The sequence below is a fragment of the Lampetra fluviatilis genome, chromosome 2 (assembly GCF_964198595.1).
Source record: "Lampetra fluviatilis chromosome 2, kcLamFluv1.1, whole genome shotgun sequence".
Classification (NCBI taxonomy): domain Eukaryota; kingdom Metazoa; phylum Chordata; class Hyperoartia; order Petromyzontiformes; family Petromyzontidae; genus Lampetra; species Lampetra fluviatilis.
In genome coordinates, this window is record NC_136276.1 from 12875370 (window position 1) to 12898289 (window position 22920).

The following is a 22920-nucleotide window of genomic DNA, read 5'->3' on the forward strand; positions in this document are numbered from 1 at the left end:
GCACCTCACTGCCCTTGCCGGTCCGTTTCTCACAGGCATCGTGATCTGCTCGTGAGCCGTCATCTCCGACTTCAAAGCGCTGGATGTAGAGGATGATGATGATGATGATGCCGATGATGATGAGATGGCGATTGCAGTATCACCATGTACTAAATTATCTTCTCTAACGAGCAAAAGTAGCGCGCTGGGAGTCGCCCTGCGATATAGCATTTTGCGCGCAATCTAATCTCCGAGGGCGAATAAATAAACGAAGCCCCCTGGACAGGCATCAGTGCTAACAGCACTGGCACGACACTGTAACCCGGATAATTGTACATGGTGGAATTCAAAGAAAGGAAACATAAGGCGATGCCTTCACGCAGCCTCAATTTTGCTGCATTGGCCCTGAAACAGCTCCGGCCACTTCAATACGGGCGATGTTTATCTGTGCAGCGCAGTGTATTATGAACATAAACTCCGCATGCGTGTGTGTTTTTAATCATTGCCTAATATATTTATTTATTTGATCGAAGCACTTCTCTACAAACATTCATTCGCGGTTACCCGCACCGCGCCGTCACGTGGGAGGGGCACGCCTATGATCGAAGGACCTTTGGGGCCGGGGTTGGTGGACCACAAAGGGATGCCAATACGTGAGAGCGCGTTGAGGCAAAGCCACCACCCCCCCCCCCCCTTTAGGGCAGTGGCTGCCCGTGCAGAAGTCTGGCAAGCGGCTTCCTGACAGGCCTGTCTGTCGTGTGTACGTCAATACCTGGTGTTGCTTACGTGGGATCAGATTTGAAGGAAATCCTCCATGCACTTTCCCCAGCCTGGATTTGTCGAATGAAGTGATATTAACGGAGAAAAGGAAGCCCACGTTCAAAAGCCGCCGCGTGCAGGTGTGTGAGCGCTCACGCCGCGTGTCGCGTTGGCCTCTCCGGGTATCTCTGCCTGGGCCCTCGGCCGTGCAAATAAAAAAAACGATCGACACAAGAATTGTGGTCAAACGTCGGGAATGCGGCACCCTCCTGAAGACGGCGTGCGGAGACTCGGTGGGGCCCGCCTGCGTTCGAGGGCCCCCTCGTGCCGCCACAAACAAGGCCCCGCGTGTGACGGCGGCAGCTCGATCACCCCGGCAGGACAGCGTCCGTGGCACAAAGAACAAAAGGCGCCTCTCATCGGAGATGATCTTTAACGTCACTTGCTGGCTCTCGCCTGACATCCTCCTCCGCCTTGTCCCCCCTCGCGCCCTCGGCTCCATCCCCCCCCCTCCCCACCACCTCTAACCCCGACACTTGCTAGCTACCTTTTGCCCCAAGACCCCCCCACCCACCCACCCACCAGTCATCCCGTCTACCCACCGTTCTCAACTCTGTATGATTCCACCCCCCACCACCACCAACAACAACCATCATTGCACCCCCTACCCCCCCACAGCGCAAACGCATCCCTCTACTTATCAGTGCTGTCATTTTCCCCAAGAAGGGATGACTCATTAGATGGGATCCGGAATACAGACGCGGAGCAGCAAAGAGGCGCTTGTGTACAAAGAGCTTTTCATGAGCGCGGCGAATGCGACGTCGGCGTGAATTGTCGCGTTTGTAACTTTGTATGCGGAGGACGCGTGTGGCCGCTCTCTCGCTCTCTCCCCACTCGCTCTCCCCTCTCCGTCTCGTCTCTTCTCTCGTCTCGTTCTCCTCTCGTTCGCTCTTTCACCGCCTCTAACTCTCTCTCTCTCCTCCCCTTCTCTCCTTTTTTTACGATCAGTAGAAACAAGAATATGCTCGGTGTAGTCGGCACTTTGCTTCGTTCATCATTTCGTAATTAATTTTGTTTTACTTTGCTTTATGTAAACCCCCACCTCTAGCTCACTCTCTCGCTCACTCTCCTCTCTCCTTTGCTTGTATTTTTTTTCTATGTATCTCATTTCATTCTCCTTTCTTCACATTTATTTGCCTCTCGCCTTTTCTACTGCTGCTGCTTCTTCTTCTTCTTCTTCCAAACGTGACACCCTCCCCGACTTTCTCATCGCTCCCGACTTCTCCCAGCTGTCCGGTTTCTCTCTTCCTGCCATTTCTCATCTCGATGTATCCTCACGTATCCGACTCTACTGTTCTCCCCCTCTCCACTACCCTCCTTCCATTCTCCCCCCCCCCTTTCTCTCATCTTGCCCTCCCATCTCTCCGTTGTGCCATCGTAGTGAGTGAGAGAGGGGGGGGGGTGAGAGAGAAAGGAGAGACCCCCCACCTCCAACTCCTCATTTCATGCAAGCCTCGTGCAGTGTGCGTGCGCGTCCAAACGTGCGCCTCTTAAAAAACAACAACAACAACTCCACAACTCTCGCTCCTCCATCCCCCCCCTCAACTCCCTCCTCCTCTCATCACCCCCCTCATCATACCCCCTCTCCCCTACCACCACCACCACCCCACCCCACCCCACCGGCCCATTCCTCCTCCTGTACAACCACTTAGGATGAGGCAGATTCTATCTCACGCTTTGCGGCGGCAGTAAAACTCTCTCGCGCGCGGACCGCTCGCTCGTTCCCACACTGCCCGCCACGGGCAGCCATGGCAACTGCGAGCAAGAGATGCGATCTGCGCGCCGAGATTGCGATTAATTAGCTTGAGAACGATTCATTAGCTTGAGAACGCGACGCGGCACAAAAGCCACGGGCGGCGCAGGAGGAGGGCCGGCGGAGTGAGGGCTTCCGTTGCCCCCCCCCTCCCAGTCCCCCTTCTCCGTGGCCACCTCGAGACCTCCCCGACAAGAATAATAATAATGATAATTATATTATTATTAAATAGCGATAATGACCCTGAGCGACCGTGACCTGCAGCCCCTACGTGTGTTGTTGCCTTGGCGAGCTGTGTGGCCGCTGCTGCAACGGCTGGCGGAGGTGTGCGTGTGTGTCTGTCTACGTGTGCGTTTGTCTACGTGTGTGTCTACGTGTGTGTGTGTTTACGTGTGTGTGTGTCTGCGTGTGTGTGTCTACGTGTGCGTTTGTCTACGTGTGCGTTTGTCTACGTGTGTGTGTGTCTACGTGTGTGTGTGTCTACGTGTGTGTGTGTGTCTACGTGTGCGTTTGTTTACGTGTGTGTGTCTGCGTGCGTGTGTCTGCGTGTGTGTTTGTCTACGTGTGTGTGTGTCTACGTGTGTGTGTGTCTACGTGTGTGTTTGTCTACGTGTGTGTGTGTCTACGTGTGCGTTTGTCTACGTGTGCGTTTGTCTACGTGTGTGTGTGTCTACGTGTGTGTGTGTCTACGTGTGTGTGTGTGTCTACGTGTGCGTTTGTTTACGTGTGTGTGTCTGCGTGCGTGTGTCTGCGTGTGTGTTTGTCTACGTGTGTGTGTGTCTATGTGTGTGTGTGTCGGCAAAAACCACCCCTTACCTCCTCGTGGTGCCGGACAGCAACGCTGTGCTGGGCAGTGCCGTGGGGGGGAGGGCCAATTTAGATTGACCATTCCCCTCATGGCGTTTGTAACCATCACAGCGCCTAAATGGGGGCTCTGGATGGGTGCGAGGGGTTGGTAACCCTTCCACCTTCAATTCATTACCACAAAACCACGTAAAACATATCTAGTTAATAAGCTTGTGCCGGAGCCCCCGGGGGGACAGGCGTCTATGACGTCTCCTGGCCAAACCCCATTTGGCGGAGCCAGGAAATTGAATCTTTACCCTCAAGGCTCCTCCAGAAACAACAAAAAGCCACTACGGATGGCCACGTGGAATGTTCGAATGCTCACTGCGGAGGAGAAGCTTCCACTCCTCTGTCGGGAGCTGGACCGGTACCGCCTGGATCTCTGTGGTATTTAAGAAGTCCGGTGGACCGGCTCTGGCTCCTGCCACCATGAGGGGTGGACAGTCCTCTACTCGGGGCAGGAGACTACCAAACAACAGGGAGTGGCTCTTATTCATAATCAACGTTTTTGGGTTTAGATCGCGTTATTTATAAATGTGTCGTAACCCTCCACCACCCGACACGGCCAATCAGTAAAAATGTGTCACGTTGACAAAAGACAAATAGTTCACTGCTTTAGCCCACCGGTGTGTTGAAGCCACAACATTTACAATTTGAGTACGACGTTTCGCTGGTAATTGCATCCAGCATCATCGGGCAATTCGCCAGAATTCGCCAGAATTGCCCGATGATGCTGGATGCAATTACCAGCGAAACGTCGTACTCAAATTGTAAATGTTGTGGCTTCAACACACCGGTGGGCTAAAGCAGTGAACTATTTGTCTTTTGTCAACGTGACACATTTTTACCGATTGGCCGTGTCGGGTGGTGGAGGGTTACGACACATTTATAAATAACGCGATCTAAACCCAAAAACGTTGATTATGAATAACATTGGTCGCGAAAGCCTACGTGTTAAAGTGGCTCTTATTCTGAACAAAAGAATGAAGGGGGCGTGGGAGCGTGGCGGTGAGGTGTGGGCTCGCCTTCCCATCAACCGGAGGTGAGGAGTGGTGGTCGTGGTTATTTATGCCCCCATCGAAGACGAACATCCGTGGAGGGATGCAGCCAAGGCCGTTGAGTCAGATGGCTGCTATGCCCTCCTGTCACAGGTGCTAGCTAAAGTGGCCCCTCGGGATAGAGTCATCCTGTTGGGCGACTTCAATGTCCGAATTGGTAATGATGCTGGCACCTGGTCTGGATTGATTGGAAGGCATGGGCCAGATCAGCTCAATAACAACGGTAGGAGGCTGCTAGATTTTTGTGCAGCCCATGGTCTTGTAATTACCAACATGCTGTTCCGGCATTGGCACATCCACACAAACTCATGGATGCATGTCTTTTTGCTGACCACCCTACCCACCCCATCGTGTGCCATACCAGCCTTCATTGGTAATCGCTAACAGAGGCTATACGGGGGGTCTTTGTCTTTGTTGTGTGGGATGTGGTAGTGTAGTGGTTAGCGCACTGCGCTACGAACCCGGGGCCCCGAGGTCCATTTACACTCACGGCCAACACCGGTAACGATTATCTGAACCGGGCCTCCCCCAGGTCGACTCAGCCTCAAATGAGTATCTGGTGCGGTGTGCAGTAAGCATCGCCACTGGGGAGACAACGGCGGCCAAGCGTGGTGCTGGCCACCCGTGCGGGCCTTCAGAAGTGTTCGCCAATAGCACTTGCCCCCGCCGTCTGTTAAGGCTATTCGGGGGTCTTTGCCTTGTGTTCGTCGCGTGTGCTCTGTCTGTTGTGGAGCGCGATGGCGCCGTGGTTCGCGCGCCGCGCTTCAAAAAACACGGCTACCCGAGTTCCATTCCCGCTCGCATCCTATAGCGGCGACGAATATCATACACTGGGGAGACAAAGGCTGCCGGGCGTCGGTATGGTAACACCACCTCGCGCGCTGTGCCGGCCTTAATAGGTGCTCGCCAACAGCCCCACAGTGCGCGTGGCTGCTGGTTGTGTGCAGGCGATCGTGGGTTCGATCCCGACCCTGTCGCCTCTAAATTTGGAATTTGCATGTTCCCCCCGTGGTCGTGTGGATTTTCTGTGTGTGTGTGAGTGGATTGTTCATCGGGGTTTTCCCCAGCAAAGCGCGTTGAGAGTGTTTGGCTGATGTCAGCCGCTTCATTGAGCGATCATTTGTGGCCAGGTCGCTTCTGAAATAGAGCGCCGTGGAGCTTTACCCGGTAACAGAAAATAAATTCCGTACCCTGAGCGTATGTCTGTTTATTTGTTCATGTGGATAATGATGATGCGTGTGACATGCGGTTGGGAGGGGTTGGTTGGTTCGGGTTCATGGTTAGTAAGAGATCCTTGTTGGTTATGACGAGTACTGGAGGCTGGTTGTTGGCAAGTAGTTTAGGGGCTAGGGTAATAACCTCTGCCCCCCAGACTGTTCACTCTCCTCTTTTCCGGCGTTCACATCGCTGTGGTCCCGGCGACCTGAGTACGATTCCGCGATGGGGAGACGAAGGCGGTCCGCATATTCTCGCCTTGCGCAATTCCATCTGCTCACAGCATTAGCTCCGAGCAATAAACAACAACAACAACAACTCTAAGGCTATACGGGGACGCGCACTGTGAGGATGATCTTGCTCCCTGTGTCCAACAACCACCCATTCTCTCCACCGCCCATGATAGGCGCTGTACATGCGAGCAGTGGTGGATCCAAGGGGGGCAATGCCCCCCCCCACCACCGTTGAGGCGACATTGTCAGGGGCGTCCGTTCCCACGCCGTGTGTGGGTCGTGTGGATCATTTGCCGGTAACCCCGCCACGCTGGTTCGTCCGTGTATGGGTGAAGGCGGGGGTATAGAAGTACAGTATAACAGTGGGTTTGGCTGCATTGCCCTCTACAGCCCCCCCCCCCACCACTTAGCCCCGCGGGCCTATAGCACTTGTTATGCACGGCGGGCATCCACCATGCGAGCACTAAAAGCCACGTGGGCTCAACCCCGCTTGGCTTCCCAGATCTGACGAGATCGGACGCATTCCGTTTCACGTGGCCAGGGGCGCGAGAATTACCATGGTGTAATTAAAATAAGTACAAACAGGTTAGATTTCCACTGCAACACGGACACTCATGGCGTCGTGTTTATCGAGCAGTGGCGGTAACCACTGTGGCTGCTCCCTTACCGCCAATATAATCGCACACGATAATGTGACAACGTGTTAAAGCTTTCACTGACTGCAGGAATTCATATTGTTTGGGGGTGTTTCGGTAAAGTCACGTAGTTAGGTTGAAAGAAAATAACAAAAAAACTACGACGTTTCGATCACAACACAAGCGATCGTCATCAGAAGGGGGGAACAAATGACGATGGCTTGTGTTGTGATCGAAACGTCGTAGTTTTTTTGTCATTTTCTTTTAACCTATCTACGTGACTTTTACGGAAAGACCCAAAGAAAATGCGATAATGTTTCCCTTTGTTCAGACAGGGAAGCCCAGCCTGACTCACGAATTGTTCAGCAAGGGTCCCCCTCTCTCGACAGGTTTTGTGTTTCGCCAACTCCACTCCTCGGCGTTTGTTTGGCTCCGCGCGCATGTCCAGGAGCGAACCGGGGCATGCGAGAGACATCAAACCCATGACGAATACGACGGGGAAACACTCGGAGCCTTTCGCTCACACAGATGGGGGACTCCAGCAATCGACCAGACTCAAACCTCCTTATCTTCCGAGATCCCACAACACCGGACGCAAATCAGGGTTATTTGGGCCGTAGGAATTAGTTACCCTACATAAATAATTATATTCGATGCATAAAAAAACATACATCCCTATAGCCTTCACAGACTTTTGGGGTAAGTGCTGTTAGCGAGCACCTATGAAGGTCGTACTAGCACACGAGGGGGTGAGTGACCAGCATCACGCTCGCCCGCCTTTGTCTTCCCAGTTCTGGCTGATATTTACACACTGCGCCAAGTACGAATTGAGGCCGAGTCGATCTAGGAGAGGCCCATGACCATGGGTACAAAGTTACATACAGTACATAGTAATTTTAGTTGCGCACGTTCACAATCATATCACACATCTATGTAATATATATATCAACTCGTATTATTTACAAGGACTGTAAACAAAAATGCTATGCATTTGTCGTAGTGAAATTATGATTGGCTCCAGACATATGCATACATCGACAAATATCACCCGGATAACCTTTATTAGATTGTTGGGGCAAGTGCGGATACCCATCGATTATGAAAACTGGCAAACCAGAATAGGGGGTGGATGGCCAACACCACATCCATTTGCCTTTGTTTGCTGAGTGTTGATATTTACACACCGCACCAGGTAACCATTTAAGATGGAGTCGACCTGGGGGAGGCTCAGGCCCGAATCAACGTTTCGCCACCGGTTATTGGTCGTGAGCAGGAATCGAACTCAGGTCAACGGGTTTTGTACAGCAGTGCGCTTAACCACTACGCTACCGCTCCCCCAACAACAAACACACACATACATACACACACAAGACATATACACATACATAGTAATAGGGCTATTATTCAGACTCAGCATGCCTGTCCTGTTTTCCCAGCTTCTCAAGTCATCTGCGGTCTCCCACGACACCGCGATGCCACAAAAATCCGAGCGACTCAGAGATAAATTTACCGAGATATTTACACGGGGCAGTGAGCCTCGCGAATCACACACAGCCTCGGCTTAGCTGGCGTCTCCGCAAGTCCGGACTGGTCACGCTCTCCGTCGGGGTATTTATTTTACGGCCCCAGTCTTAAGATCCATTTTCCATCAGCGGTCACGAACACGGGGACGAGCTGCGCAGGAACATCTCGCAGCCTGAGGCATCTTATACGATCACCTCTCCTCCCCATCTCACCCACCTCTCTACCTACCCACCGTCGTTTCTCCCCCCACCCGCTACCCGCTTCGCTCGTTCAATTCCCACGCGTGATTGTCAACGTAGCTCCTATGTGATGTCACGAGCAGGTGCTGTGTGCTGGAGGGGGGGGGGGGGTATAAGTTAGGCAGTCTCTTAGCTTTTGGGGGAGCTGTATAAGGGGGGGGGGGCGTTCGCCCCCCGCCACTGCCATTTCTCCAGTGCCGACGGTTAAGCCCACACACCGCTAGAGTCCAATGGTCAAGTCACAAAACGTCGGTGAAATATTCAGACCAATTAATACGTGCACAGCCACGGGGCCATCTGTTGTTCCTCTATTGTGGCGCACGGAAGTGAGAGCTGCAGCAGAGGACGCGACATGCAGACGGTGCCATGCACCCCCCCCCCGGCCTCCGTTAAGCAAGGTCACGCTTCAGGCTTGTGAAATGTAACGATGCATCAAATCATCTCTTGAGATCGATTCTCAAGAGATGATTCGATCGCATTCCATCGAAGGCCGTTCTCGACAAGAGCCTTCGTGGAAACGAGTCGAAGCGCTCGTGGTGTAAATTCCACATTCCTATGGCGTGGGTCTGTTTTACCGTCGTGCGTCAACTGATACTTATTTTGTTTTTACACAGCCTCGAGTGAGATTGTGAGGAAGGCACACGGGCAGATACGTTCACAAAAAAAACAACGACACCCCCCCCCCGCCCTTCCCTACGCAAAGCCGCATCGACTGTCGATGGCAGGTGCTGTTCGCGAGCACGCTGCCACGGCCGGCACGTCGCACGCACAAACACGATCGGATGTCTCCGTCTCCCGCGTGCCGATGAGTCATAAAACCACACCGAGTACTAATTTGAGGTTGAGTCGACCTAGGGGGGAGGCCCGGAACCGGTTCAGCTTTCACTCGTCACTCGCGTTAGCCGTGGCCAGAAATCGAACTCGATTTGCCGGTGTTTTCTCACGCGGCGCGCGAACCGTTGCCAACACTCATTTCCCCGAACATACAAAGACAACGATCGCCCACAACGCCATTGACAAACTGTTGAGAGAAGTGCTTTTAGCGAGCACACATTAAGGTCAACACGACGCACTAGAGGGTGGGTGGCCAGCGCCACATCCGGGCCACCTTTGTCTCCCCAATGTTGATGTTTACACACTCTCACCAGGTACTCGTTTGAGGCTGCGTCGACCCTAGGCGAGGCCCAGGACCGATTCAGTTTAATCCTCACTGGTGACGGCCGTGAGCGGGAATCGAACTCGGGACACGCCGGGTTCGTAGTGCAGTGCGCTAACCGCTGCGCCACCGCTCTCCACACACACACACAAGACACACTGACACACACACACACGGACACACACACACACACACTGCACTGACACACACGCACGCACTTGTTCTCAAACGCATTCCTAACTAATATAAAAAAACTACCCCGTTGCTCGCGTGCTCCTAAACTTTGTCCGCTCGTAAACTATCGAGCTGTGGTAATGATTCCTGTAAACGCGCCCGTGTGTGCGCGCGTAGCCCCCGAGGGGACGCTGACGCTGTAAAGTTTGGGAGCCATACCTCCTGCAGTTTACAGGTGTCATTTGAAATAATTGCCCGAAAGAGTCTCTTCGGGACAGATTCCCTCTTCGAGATGGCCCCGCTTTAGGATCGGATTTTTTTTTTGTTAGTTGATGATTTGGACGAAAAGGGAAGCAACCCGAAACCCCCACTCGCGCGAGGAGGTAACAACGCCGAACGTTCCGACGCACAGACGGGCCAGCGAGCTACTTGCTCCGCTGTTCCCTACGGGGCTAGCAACAGAAATGCGCTATCGTTGTGGCTCCGTCCACAGACGGTTGCCCATACGCCTTGGAAAGCGGTGGCGCAGTGGTTAGCGCGTCTGCTCTCGGAAACCCGCTGACACGACGAGGTCGATTCGATACCATCGCGATCATCGGTGGCGAGTGATATCCGAAACGGGTCATGGGTCTCTCCTAGGTCGATTCAGCCTTAAATGAGCGCTTAGCGCGGTGGCAAAAGCAGCCGGTGCGTTGTCCTGACCACACCACCACCCCCCTGTGTTCGTGTGCCCTGCAGCCCGTGTTAGATGCACTTGCCGCCTGTAGTTTATACTGTGGCCAACGCGAGTGACGATTATCCGAACCGACTCTGGGCCTCTCCTGGGTCGACGTGGCCTCAAATGAGTACCTGGAGCGATGTGTAAACATCGCTACTTGCGAGACAAATGTGGCCGGGCGTGGTGCTGGCCACCCACCCCCTCGGGTGCCGTGCCGGTCTTCATAAGTGCTCGCTCACAGCACTTACCCCAAAAGTATGTTGAGGCTGTACGGAGGTTTTTTGTGTTTGTCTTGTGAGTGTTTGGGCCAATAAATAGATCAGCGTAACACTGCGCTAAGGCCACTGGATGTCCTGACTTCATCTCTTCACCGTCTAATCTTACAACACCATCCGTGCCTATCCTAGGTCGACTCAGCATGAACACGAATACCCCCACGACGACCGGTGTGGACATCGGCAAAGGGAAGACAAAGGCGGGCCGACGTCGACGTTGTGTTGGCAGACGGCAACGCCACGACCTCGCGTGCCACGCGAACGTCACTTAATTCGTGCTCGCAAAACAGCGCTCACGACACTCCTTCTTCTTATTATTATTCTTCTGTCGTACGGCTCTGTGCAGCTGCTGAGCAACAACTAGGATTTCACATTCAGGTGGCCAAAGCCAGACAACCGCGTCAGGATCGAGCATCGCGTCGTTAGACGTTCTTCATTCAGACGCTGTCTCCCCGACAAACCTGGTCTTCGCCTGAGGACGGCTGCTTGTGTTGTGGCCGAAACGTCGTGAGAATTATTTTATCATGTTTTATTTTTATTATTTTATTACTTCCCTTCTACGCGACTTTACCGAAAGAACCAAGAAGATGAATCCCTGCAGTCACGAAAGCTTTAAATCGAAAAATTCGTTAGACGTTGTGCGGTCTGTTCTGGATGACCACGACAGACCACACGACTCGCGACACTGGCGGAGGCTTGAACGGCGAAGCGCGCGCCTGTCCGCGGGATGCGCGGCGCGGGGGAGGGGGGTAGATCGCTTTCAGGACTCGCGAGTGAGCCTCGCTGGGGGTGGAGCCGAGGGCCGTGCGTGTGAAATGCGCGTTAAACAATTCGACGGGGGCGACGGCCCCCGGCTCCCATGAGCGAGACTTTGACGGATGAGCAATGCGACTCGTTAGGCGCGTGAGCGCAAGCTCCCGAACTCACCTCGCGAGGCGGCGTCTCACCGCTCACCCGCGTGGGTCTCAAGTGTGTGTCTAGATGTGTGTCAGTGTGTGTGTGTGTGTGGGGAGCGGTGGCGCAATGGTTAGCGCGCTGCGCTACGAACCCGGCGACCCAAGTGTATAAGTGTGTATGTGGGGAGTGGTGGCGCAATGGTTAGCGCGCTGCGCTACGAACCCGGCGACCCAAGTGTATAAGTGTGTGGGGAGCGGTGGCACAGTGGTTAGCGCGCTGCGCTACGAACCCGGCGACCCAAGTGTATAAGTGTGTGGGGAGTGGTGGCGCAATGGTTAGCGCGCTGCGCTACGAACCCAGTGACCTAAGTGTGTAAGTGTGTGGGGAGCGGTGGCGCAGTGGTTAGCGCGCTGCGCTACGAACCCAGTGACCCAAGTGTGTAAGTGTGTGTGGGGAGCGGTGGCGCAGTGGTTAGCGCGCTGCGCAACGAACCCGGCAACCCGAGTTCGATTCCCGCTCACGAGCACCTCGGTCGAATCAGCCTCAAATGAGTACCCGGTGCTGTGTGTAAAACATCACCACGATAGAGACAAAGGCGGTCGGGCGTGGTGCTGACATGCCGGCCTTCATAAGCGCTCGCTATCATCACTTTCCCGAAGTCGTTTAAGGTTACACGGAGGATGTTTGGCTTTGCGTGCGTCTGCGTGTGTTTGATTAAATTCAAACAACCGAATAAAAGAGTTGAAGAGAGCGAGCAAGTGAAACAACGATGACCGAGGGGGAAGGAGAGAGATCGAGAGAATGCGATCACGAGTGAGTGACCGTACGAGAGAATTTGCATGCAAAAGTCAGCGTGTACGCACTGTACATCCACACACCGACATACACAAACATAGTACCCCGTGTAGCCTTCACCAGACTGCTGGGGCAAGTGCTGTTAGCGAGCACCTATGAAGGCCGGTTACGACACACGAGGAGGTGGGTGGCCAGCGCAACGCCCGACCGCCTTTGTCTCGTTAGTGGCGATGTTTTTACACATCGCCACTAGGTTCTCATTTGAGGCTGAGTCGACCGAGGGGAGCCCCAGGCCCGGTTCATATTAAATCGTCACTGGTGATAGCCGTGAGCAGGAATCGAACTCGGGTGGCCGAGTTCGCAGCGCAGCGCGCTAACCACTGTGCCACCGCTCCCCACACACCACCAGACAGCAACACATACCAGCTTAGACAACATACACTCGTATACAGCAACACATACCAGCTTACACCGATACACGTACAGCCGACATAGACTGTTGGGGGTGAGTGCTGTTGGCGGACAGCACGACACCCGGCCGTCTTTATATCTCCAGTGCATGCTGCATCACGCACCCGTTCATCTGCAGCTGATGTTAGCTGTGTCCGAGCCGCTCCAATATCTAACGTCGCCGCGTTAGTCACGTAGTTCGCAAACCAAACACACACGCACACAAACATCCACATTTAAGCCTCCATATCCACACAAACACGCCCATACACACACACGCAACAAAAGACAAAGAACCCCCGTATAGTCTTTACAGGCTGTTGGGGCAAGTGCTGTAAACGAGCACCCTATGAACGCCGGCACGGTACACGAGGGGGTGGGTGGCCAGTCGCACGCCCGACCGCCTTTGTCTCCCCCAGTGGCGATGTTTGCACACCAGGTCCTCATTTGTGGCTGAATCGGCCCAGGACCAGATCATGAATTCGTCATTGGTGTTGGGCGTTTGCGGGAGTCGAACTCGGGCCTCCTAGCGCAGCGCGCTCACCGCTACACGACTACACAACACAAAGACAAAGATCCCCCCGTGTAGCCTTAACAGACTGTCGGGGGCAAGTGCTGTTAGCGAGTAGCACCTGTGAAGGCCGGCACGGCGCACGAGGAGTTGGACACTACACAACTACACGTAGACACGCACACAACCCTCGCGAGCCCATAAATACTAACCCACACGGTACGGGTAAGTGCTTGGTCACGAGCATCGGTGAAGGCCGGCACGAACCAACACACAAACGCACAGTCGCCCAATTGCCGGGCGTTTACAAAGGACTAGCGGTAGCGCGTTTGCGGTTCGAATGCAGCGGCTGCCCAGGTTAATACTGAGGGTGTATTAACCACACGCAAAAATACGCTCGATTGCTTCACAGTGGAAGTGCAAGAGTAGGTCATTGCCGTCTCACGGTCCAAATTTGCGCAATTTGAAAGATTTTCGAATAATAAGTATATTAATTACAGCTGAAATTACTCAGCAATCATCGCCCTCCTATTATAAAAACTTGGCAGGACCCTCCTGAAAATATAGACATGAGGCTTTCCTGGGTAAACAAGCGTAATATATCTTGACTTAAAGCTTTCGTGACTGCAGGAATTCATATTCTTTGGATCTTTCGGTAAAGTCACGTAGATAGGTTCAGAGAAAATAACAAAAATAACCAAAAACTACGACGTTTCGATCACAACACAAGCGATCGTCATCAGGAAGAAAACAAATAAATAAATCACAACGTCGTAGTTTTTTTTGTTATATTTGTTATTTTCCTTGAACCTATCTACGTGACTTTACCGAAAGACACACAGAATAAGCGAAATATAGTTTTTGTTTAAAAGTTTTGCTGGCTGGCTGGAATCCTCACTGGCTGCCGCGTGGGATGAGCGCATCTGCGCAATGACGTCACCCGCATACCGACCAGCGTTGAGCCGCGTCCCCTGCGTGCCAAAATGACGCCTCGCCCCAACGCCATCCTCCCGACCCGGGGGCCGCGTGTCCCCGCGCAAGAAAGTGCAGGCAGTGCGAGCCGTGACAAATCAACAACACGCGCACGCGCACACACACACCACTCACGCGCACACATACCACTCACGCACTCACACACACCACGCACACCACGCACACACCACTCACCCACACACACACACCACTCACGCGCACACATACCACTCGCGCACTCACACACACCACGCACACACCACTCACCCACACACACACACCACTCACGCACACACACACCACTCACGCGCACACATACCACTCACGCACTCACACAAAACACGCACACCACGCACACACCACTCACCCACACACACACACCACTCACGCGCACACATACCACTCGCGCACTCACACACACCACGCACACCACGCACACACCACTCACCCACACACACACACCACTCACGCGCACACATACCACTCACGCGCACACACACCACTCGCGCACACACACACACCACTCACGCACTCACACCACGCACGCGCACACATACCACGCACGCGCACACACACACCACGCACACCACGCACACACCACTCACCCACACACACACACCACTCACGCACACACACACCACTCACGCACACACACACACCACTGCACCCACACACACACCACTCACGCACACACACACACCACTCACGCCCACACACACCACGCACACACACCCCACTTACACACACACACCACTCACGCACACACACACACCACTCACGCACACACACACACACACCACGCACACACCACTCACCCACACACACACACCACTCACGCACACACACACACCACTCACGCACACACACACACACACACACCACGCACACACCACTCACCCACACACACACCACTCACGCACACACACACCACTCACGCACACACACACACCACTGCACACACACCACTCACGCACACACACACACCACTGCACGCGCACACACACACCACTCACGCGCACACACACACCACTGCACGCACACACACACACCACTGCACGCACACACACACACACCACTCACGCACACACACACACCACTGCACGCGCACGCACACACTACTCACGCACACAAACACATCACTGCACGCGCCCGCACCCACACACCACGCACGCCCTGGGGTGGTGGACTTGCCTCGCGTGAGCATGGTGTTGCCGTAGGGCAGCTTGTTCTTGGTCTCGAGCGAGGAGCAGTTCCAGCGGTGGTTGCGCATCTGGTGCTGGCACTCGTGGATGGCGATCTGCACTCCCTGCACGGCGGACGCGGCCACGTCTGGACTGCGCATGCAGAGCTCCAGCTGCCGCCGGCTCAGTCCCGCGAGGGTCAGGCACACGGTGTTGGCGTTCAGCACGGGCTCCGGGGGCAGCTTGAGTCCGAGGATGTCGTTTGTGAGCGCCCTGGAATTTGTTGTCGTTTGTTTGTTGTTGGTGGGTGGGTGAGTGGTGGTGGTGGTGGTTGGAAGTTGTTGGTTCGGTCCAGCCGGAGAGGTGGCAGTGCGGCGAGATGAGTCATGTGCACGCGCACGCAGACAGACACGGGACGCAAGCACGCACACATACGCACACACGTGAACATAGAGGCAGGAGTAAACACGCAGCAGCAACAACAACAACCGCCGTTCACCGACTAAGTGGCGGTGACATCCCCACGGTGCTTGTGCCATGCTAGGTGCACTTTGAGGCCACGTGAAGTGTTGAAGGACCGCTGGCAGGAGGTCACGGAACAGACCCAGGTGCCGTGGGTTGACTGACTGAGATCACTGGCAGATTCACCAGCTGTGCCCCCAACTGTGTCAACTTTCTGTGGTTTAGCCGTCCGGCGCTCTGCTCGTTGTTGTGAGCGTCGCTCCTCTGCCCTTTCTTGTTGTTGCTGGAGGGCGACTGCCTCCAACTCCCAAGCAGCAGCACACGCAACACTGACAAATAACTTTAAATTCCCCCGTGTAACCTACACGAGGCTGTTGGGGCAGGTGCTGTTAGCGATCACCTATTCGGGGGTGGTGTGTCCGGTCGCCTTTGTCTCCCCAGAGCTGATGTTCACACCCAGCACCATGTACTCATTTGAGGCTGAGTCGACCTCAGGCAAGCCAGTGAGTGGTTCATGCATTCGTCACCGATATCGGCCGTGAGCGGGAATCGAATTGGGGTCGCCAGGTTCGCAGAGCAGCGCACTAAACTTTACACTACCGCTCCCCATTGACACACACACACACACGCGCGCACAAAGACAAACACGCACACCCACACGCGCACGAGGTCTGTAAGTAAATCTGTTGCCTATGAGAAGCGAACTAATGGCCGCTCTAATGAGAACCAGGCTGACGCGAGTCGTGTTTCTCTGCGCGGGTTTCCGAGCCTCGCCCCCTCACCCAGTTCACTCACCCCCTCCTAGTATCAGGTCAGTGTTAAACATTCATAGTCTTAGGTTTTTTCGGTAAAGTCACGTAGGTAAAAAATTTAAATTAATAAATGTAAAATAAATAAAAAAATAAAAATAAAAAATCACGACGTTGCCTCCGAAACGTCGTGATTTTTATTTTTTATTTTACTTTTATTAATTTTAATTTTTTACCTACGTGACTTTACCGAAAAAACCTAAGAATATGAATACTTGCAGTCACGAAAGCTTCACATCTAGAATGTTTAACATTCGTTTAAATATGTATTTTTAACGTTGATTGTGCAGTGGTCCCTCTGAGTGTTTGTATTGCCCTCCCAACCACTCCCCCGCCCCCCTTCCGACGAGGTCACGCTACGGAGTCGGGGACGCACACCGCACCGGGCTCTCTCCTCGGTGAGGAACACGCGGCCGGGAATTGCTCGCCGGTGAGTCCGAGCAATTGGGAAACTGTCCCACGTCTTATCGGCGAATTCATTTCTTTGAAAGACTTCGTCTGGCGATCGAGGCATCACTCCCCGTGATTACGCGCGGCATTTAAGAAGACGCATTTCTTGGTGGCGGTGATGATGATGATGGTGGCGGTGATGATTTCCCGCGACGAAGAGATATTGAGCAGTACCAGCGGCCTGAGTTCTATTCCAGGCCACGGCTAACATCAGCGGCGATTTCTGAAAGCCCCAAGCCCATCATCGACTCACATTGACCAGGGTGGCGAAGCATGGTTATACTATTTCCACGACCGGTACAGAGTGGGAAGGCCTTCATCCATCAGTAGATCGTTAGTGGCGTGGATATGCAGTCTATCAATGTCCCTCGCATCATTTTCATGACGCGCAATCACGGACACCCGCAGAAGCACGAACGTGTCACGGACGTGGTCGAGGCGTCCATTCCTCTCGCTGTTACCGCTCGGCACCTTTCAGGGACTCGCGCGCGTAAATTTCACCTCGCGTGCATTCCTCCCAGAGACATCTTAGAGCACGTCGGTCCATCATCTCGCTCTCTCCTCTCTCTCTCTCTGCCTGTCTGTATATCTCCCATACAGGAATGCACATTTTTTTTTTCTGCGTCACCTTCACGCACCGCTGTAGATTTGTCCCGAGATAAAAACCGCTTGTTATTATTCGGCGCTCACAGGGGAATTTACCGCGCTCAAGCCAATGCCGCGCTGGTGGAATGGCCACCGCCTTGGGTGACTCTCTTGCCCCGCCGATTCTTCACCGCCTTTCTCGGGATCCGGTGGAAATTCCTCGTTCAGACTTAAGAAGGGAGCGGCCTTGGGAAATTAATAAAACAAAACGCTACACCTCTGTGTGTGCGTGACGATAAATAAAAAAGCGCAACCGCGGAGGAGAGTTCGGTATCTTATCATCAATTTCATCATAAAAACTTCCCCTTCGGCCATGATCTATCCGCTGCTGGATGAATTCTATCGAAATGTGATCATCACTGTGCCACCGCTCCACCCCCCATGGGCATCAAGCGCTCGATAGTTGTGCTGGAGACCGTCGCTTCTACGGTAGACGTACTAATGAAGCTGCGAGAACAACATTTTATCCAGTAAAAAAAACGAAAAACAACTTTATAATTTCCACTGAAAAAAGGCAAACACGTGGTGGGTGTCCAGCTCGAAAGAGCGTGGGACCGCGCTTAACGCTCGCTTATAGCCGCGAGTCATTGGTGGAAATTCCACATTCCTGTGATGGGGGCGAGCCAATCCGCAAGACAGCACCTGTAGAATATTGTGGTCATGTTGAGCAAGTTTGGTTTGCACAGGATTAGACTTAGTCATGCATCAACGTTAAACAAAAAAACATACAGCCTTGCCTTCCACGAACACGAATCGCACTTCCTCCAGCATCCTCTACTTGGGTCACGTCCAATGTACGTCTCATAAAGCCGAACAGATTTCGCAGAGATTAAAAACTATTTTTCATTTTCTGTTTTTGAACAACAGAAAAGGGTGACGTAAAGGAGTCTGCGTGCCACAATCTCCGATCCTGAAAGATCGAGAGACCGAGCTCATTGCCGTTACGTTTCGCGGTCGACGAACGGGTTAATGATTGATGGAGTGACACATCACAGATGAAAGAGTCCCACTTAGCACACTGCACAATTTTAAATACGCAAATAAGTAGCTCGCTTACAAAAAAGATAATGACTTCATTCATGCCAATAACTCCAGTCCGGTTGGTGCTGTTCCTAATTATCCACAAACAGCCTTGATTGTGAGCACACGTGACTTGCAATCCAGAGATCACCAGTTCAGTTCCATCTTCCTGCGCGGCAGTTAAAACGATGTCCATGTTGTTTAAATCCCACCCCCAACACGTGCCACCTCTGCACACCCGGTAGTATCAATTGTATATGTGCACCGCAGTTAGTTGGGCTAAAGTGTGGAGACTCCCGCCTCTGCCAAGACCTTCTGGCCAGCATGGAAGAGTAGGCCAAGGACCGTTTAGAGGGGAGCTACCTAAGAGGCCCCTTCCGTCACCAGTGGCGTCGGTGAGTCTTTCAGGGCTTCCCCTTTGTCTCTGCGTGTCCTTTATTGAACCAGGCGAGAGCTCCTTGGGTGTTATTGTATCCGAGTGGAGGCTGCCCCCCCCCCCATCCACGATGATTCATCTGTAATGCATAGCACGTCACGTGCGGGACGTAATAATGCCTTTAGTTATCACGGGAATGCCTTGCTACTGAGTCTCAGGACTATTTTCGAAGAGGGCCCTGCACTGCGATGTTTCGCCAGTCGTGTTGACGAGTGGCCTTCACGTGCCAGGAAACCGGACTGACCGGAGAAAGCCCACGCTTACGAGGGGGGGGGGGGGGTACCGGTCGGAGCTTTGCACGGATAGATTCAAGAATCCATTGCGGTTACTGCCATCTCCTGGCGACTTCGCGGTCGAAGTCTGCAACAGCTTTTATTCCCAGGCAGTCTTCCATCCGACTACTAACCGGACTCGATTCAGCGTAACTTCCGAGATCGGGCGCATTCAACGTGATGTGGTCCAACAAAGAAAATGCAAGTCTTAAAAGTTGAGGCCACGACACCGACAAACACAAATATGCTCTTGAAAATGTCGTCACCGAGTCTCTAACGCCTACTTTAGAGCAGGCAAGCGCCCTTTAGCAAGTCTAAAGAGGCATCGGGTGGTCCTGGCAGCGGGAATCGAACCGTGCCTGTCTGCGGTAGCCGGCTCAGCTGGCAGCTCTGCTTATACAAATGTGCAGCCCTTTGTCAATCCACTGCTGAGTGAAGCCCCTCCACACCACACGCCGGGATTGTTTCGCAATACTTGAGGGTTGGTGGAGGGGATGCTGGGGAGAGATTCAAACACCACTCGCGTGTCCGCTAGCGGTGGCCAGCAATGCGAGCTCATAACGCGATGCGCTAACCACTGCGCCACCCTTACTACCCCACAGGATCCACGCGATCTCCAATCCCCGCAGCGGGCGGGCATTCAACATTCATTAAAGGCCGCCTTCATTGCCGAGTAACGCGCATTCGAGCAGTTCTCACTTCATCGTTAAGTCTTGGCGGTGGAGCGGTGGCGCTGTGGTTAGCACACTCTTGCGCTACGCACGCGGTCACCCGAGTTCGCTTCACGGCTATGGCTCGCGTCGGCGAGGGGGTAACCGATATTAAGACCCCCCCCCCCATCTACCCTACCCACTTTCACTAACCCGCACTGTGACCGAAATGCGTGGTCTTTATAAGTTTGTAATTGACAATTATAGGCTGTGATTCTGACAATCTGTCAAACACATTATCATTAGCGTAGGCTATTAACGAGGCGATACTGACACGCGTTCTAGACTGCTGACATAATTCCACAGCGGCTGTAGCTTTTGAACCAAGCGTCTGCGCGCGCGCCGACGGAACGGCCGAAACGCATCGCTCCCTTCGGCGATGGACGCATCCGGACACTTCAGACAGAACTGGCAGCGAGGCGAGCTCTCTCGTTGAGGTGTCAATCGGACCCTGCGTAATGAGGCACGTCGCACGCCTTTTGCCGAAAGCCGATGCGCATCTTGGCGCATCTTGGCGAAACGAGCGAAACGACACAGTCTCCTCGACACGCTATCCCGCGCACAGAGCGACGCAGCGCGTTCGACCAACGTCGGAGGGAAAGGCGCGCTCCCCGAGCAAAACACGGCCCCCTTAGATATGTCCTCGACCCCCCCCAAAAAAACAACAACCGCAGCAAATGAATCGCATCGCCAAGGCTCAACTACTGTCAGAACGATTCCACAATGCGCGCAACGGCAATGCGATTAAACTCGAGAAGTCGCCTTAGATAATTGGGGACAGACAGACGGGGTGACCTTTCGTTAAAGTCAAGTGAGAGGCCCATCGAGACCAGAAGTCGCTCAAGAAGGAAACACGAACAGGCGTCGTCTTCCTTGTCACCTGCACCTTTTCGTGTTGCCCCTTTCCCAAACGCACTTCAACATTTGCGGCTGCGGTATACGAGCCGACGCGACGTCATTCGGCATTACCCGCGGCGAGCAGCACGCATCTGTGTGAGAGCGCGAGTGTGGCCAAACGGGTGCTTCGTTAGCCAGAGAATTCGACCCGGCCCATAACACTCGCCGGGGCTACACAACGGAGTACCACTTTGCAGTTATGCCAACAGTTGTCTGTGCCATCGCTAAGCCCGACGTCCGCCACGTGAATGTAGTAGACTCGCTGGCTCCGATGCGCGCTTTTCCTTTTTTTTCCCGTCTCTTACAGCGGCGTCAACATACAACAAAACGGGCGCTTTTTGCAGAACAATGCGGGGGGGGGGGGGCGTGGAGCGAGCAGGCACATGCACAGAACAATCCGAACAATGCCTTCTATTCGTGCAGAAAAGCCTCGCTGAGTCTCAACACTCGGGACGGTCCTGGTATTGATTCGTTCGGTCACTTCCACGGCATCGTATGGGGAGTTCGTGCCCGAAAGGAAAAAAACACCACCACCACCACCACACCAGAACTAGGAGCTAATAAACGCAAAGCTCCGCACAGATAGATCCGCAAATCCATTCTCCTGAATATGACCACCACGCAGCAGCAGCAGCAGCATGTTAGCCGAGCCCGAGGTCTTCACCTAGCAGAGACAGCCCCACGTGTCCGCGCACCTGTACACCTTTCTCACCACCCATCGCTCACCTGTAAACCTTCATCACCACCCATCGCTCACCTGTAAACCTTCCTCACCCCCATCGCTCACCTGTAAACCTTCCTCACTACCCATCGCTCACCTGTACACCTTCCTCAACCCCATCGCGCACTTGTACACCTTCCTCACCCCCATCACGCACCTGTAAACCTTCCTCACCCCCATCGCTCACCTGTACACCTTCCTCACCCCCCCCCCATCGCGCACCTGTACACCTTCCTCACCCCCATCGCGCACCTGTACACTTTCCTCACCCCCATCGCTCACCTGTAAACCTTCCTCACCCCCATCGCGCACCTGTACACTTTCCTCACCCCCATCGCTCACCTGTACACCTTCCTCACCCCCATCGCGCACCTGTACACCTTCCTCACCCCCCCCCATCGCTCACCTGTACACCTTCCTCACCCCCATCGCGCACCTGTAAACCTTCCTCACCACCCATCGCTCACCTGTAAACCTTCCTCACCCCCATCGCTCACCTGTTAACCTTCCTCACCCCCATCACTCACCTGTAAACCTTCCTCACCACCCATCGCTCACCTGTACACCTTCCTCACCCCCCCTCCCCCATCGCGCACCTCTCCGGCATCTCTTACCCTCGCGCGGCGAGCGCCATGGCCATCGCGAGCACCAGACACGGCACCCGGGTCACCGCCATCCCTCCTCCCGCAGGGCGAAGCGGGAGGAAGCGCTCCCTCTTCCCGCTGAGCGCCCCCCCCCCCTCCTCCTCCCACCTCGCGAGAGGGGCTCAAACGAGCCGCGGTCCCCCTTGCCCCCACCTCCCCCTGGACACCCCCCCCCCCGCCGCCGCCAGCCGCCGCCTTCTGTTATCCTAGAGACGACTCAGCGCTCCTGGAGCTCGATGTGAACTCGGGCGGACGATGCTCTGCGCGGCGCGCACGCGGGACGGTCACGCGGACGCGGCGTGCCGAGGTGGCGCACGAGCGCAGCGAGCGACCCCCGAGAGACGGCGCGCGCCTCCTCCTCCTCCTCGTCGCCCATTTGCGCGGCTCGGCCCCGCGATCGGAGGATCTCTCTGCCTTTTCTGCG

At 54.2% G+C, this 22920-nt stretch overlaps 1 protein-coding gene across 1 annotated transcript in view; it reads right to left on the reverse strand.

The window, feature by feature from the left end:
* Window positions 1–22644, reverse strand: part of WNT10A (Wnt family member 10A) — a 45307-nt gene extending 22663 nt beyond the window's left edge. Inside the window, exons 1-2 of the mRNA XM_078870050.1 lie at window positions 22467–22644; window positions 15441–15703 (exon numbers count right to left, since the gene is read on the reverse strand). Of these exons, the coding sequence (XP_078726176.1) occupies window positions 15441–15703; window positions 22467–22528 (325 nt within the window). The 5' untranslated portion in view covers window positions 22529–22644. The remainder of the gene's footprint in view (window positions 1–15440; window positions 15704–22466) is intronic.
* Window positions 22645–22920: the final 276 nt, after the last annotated feature.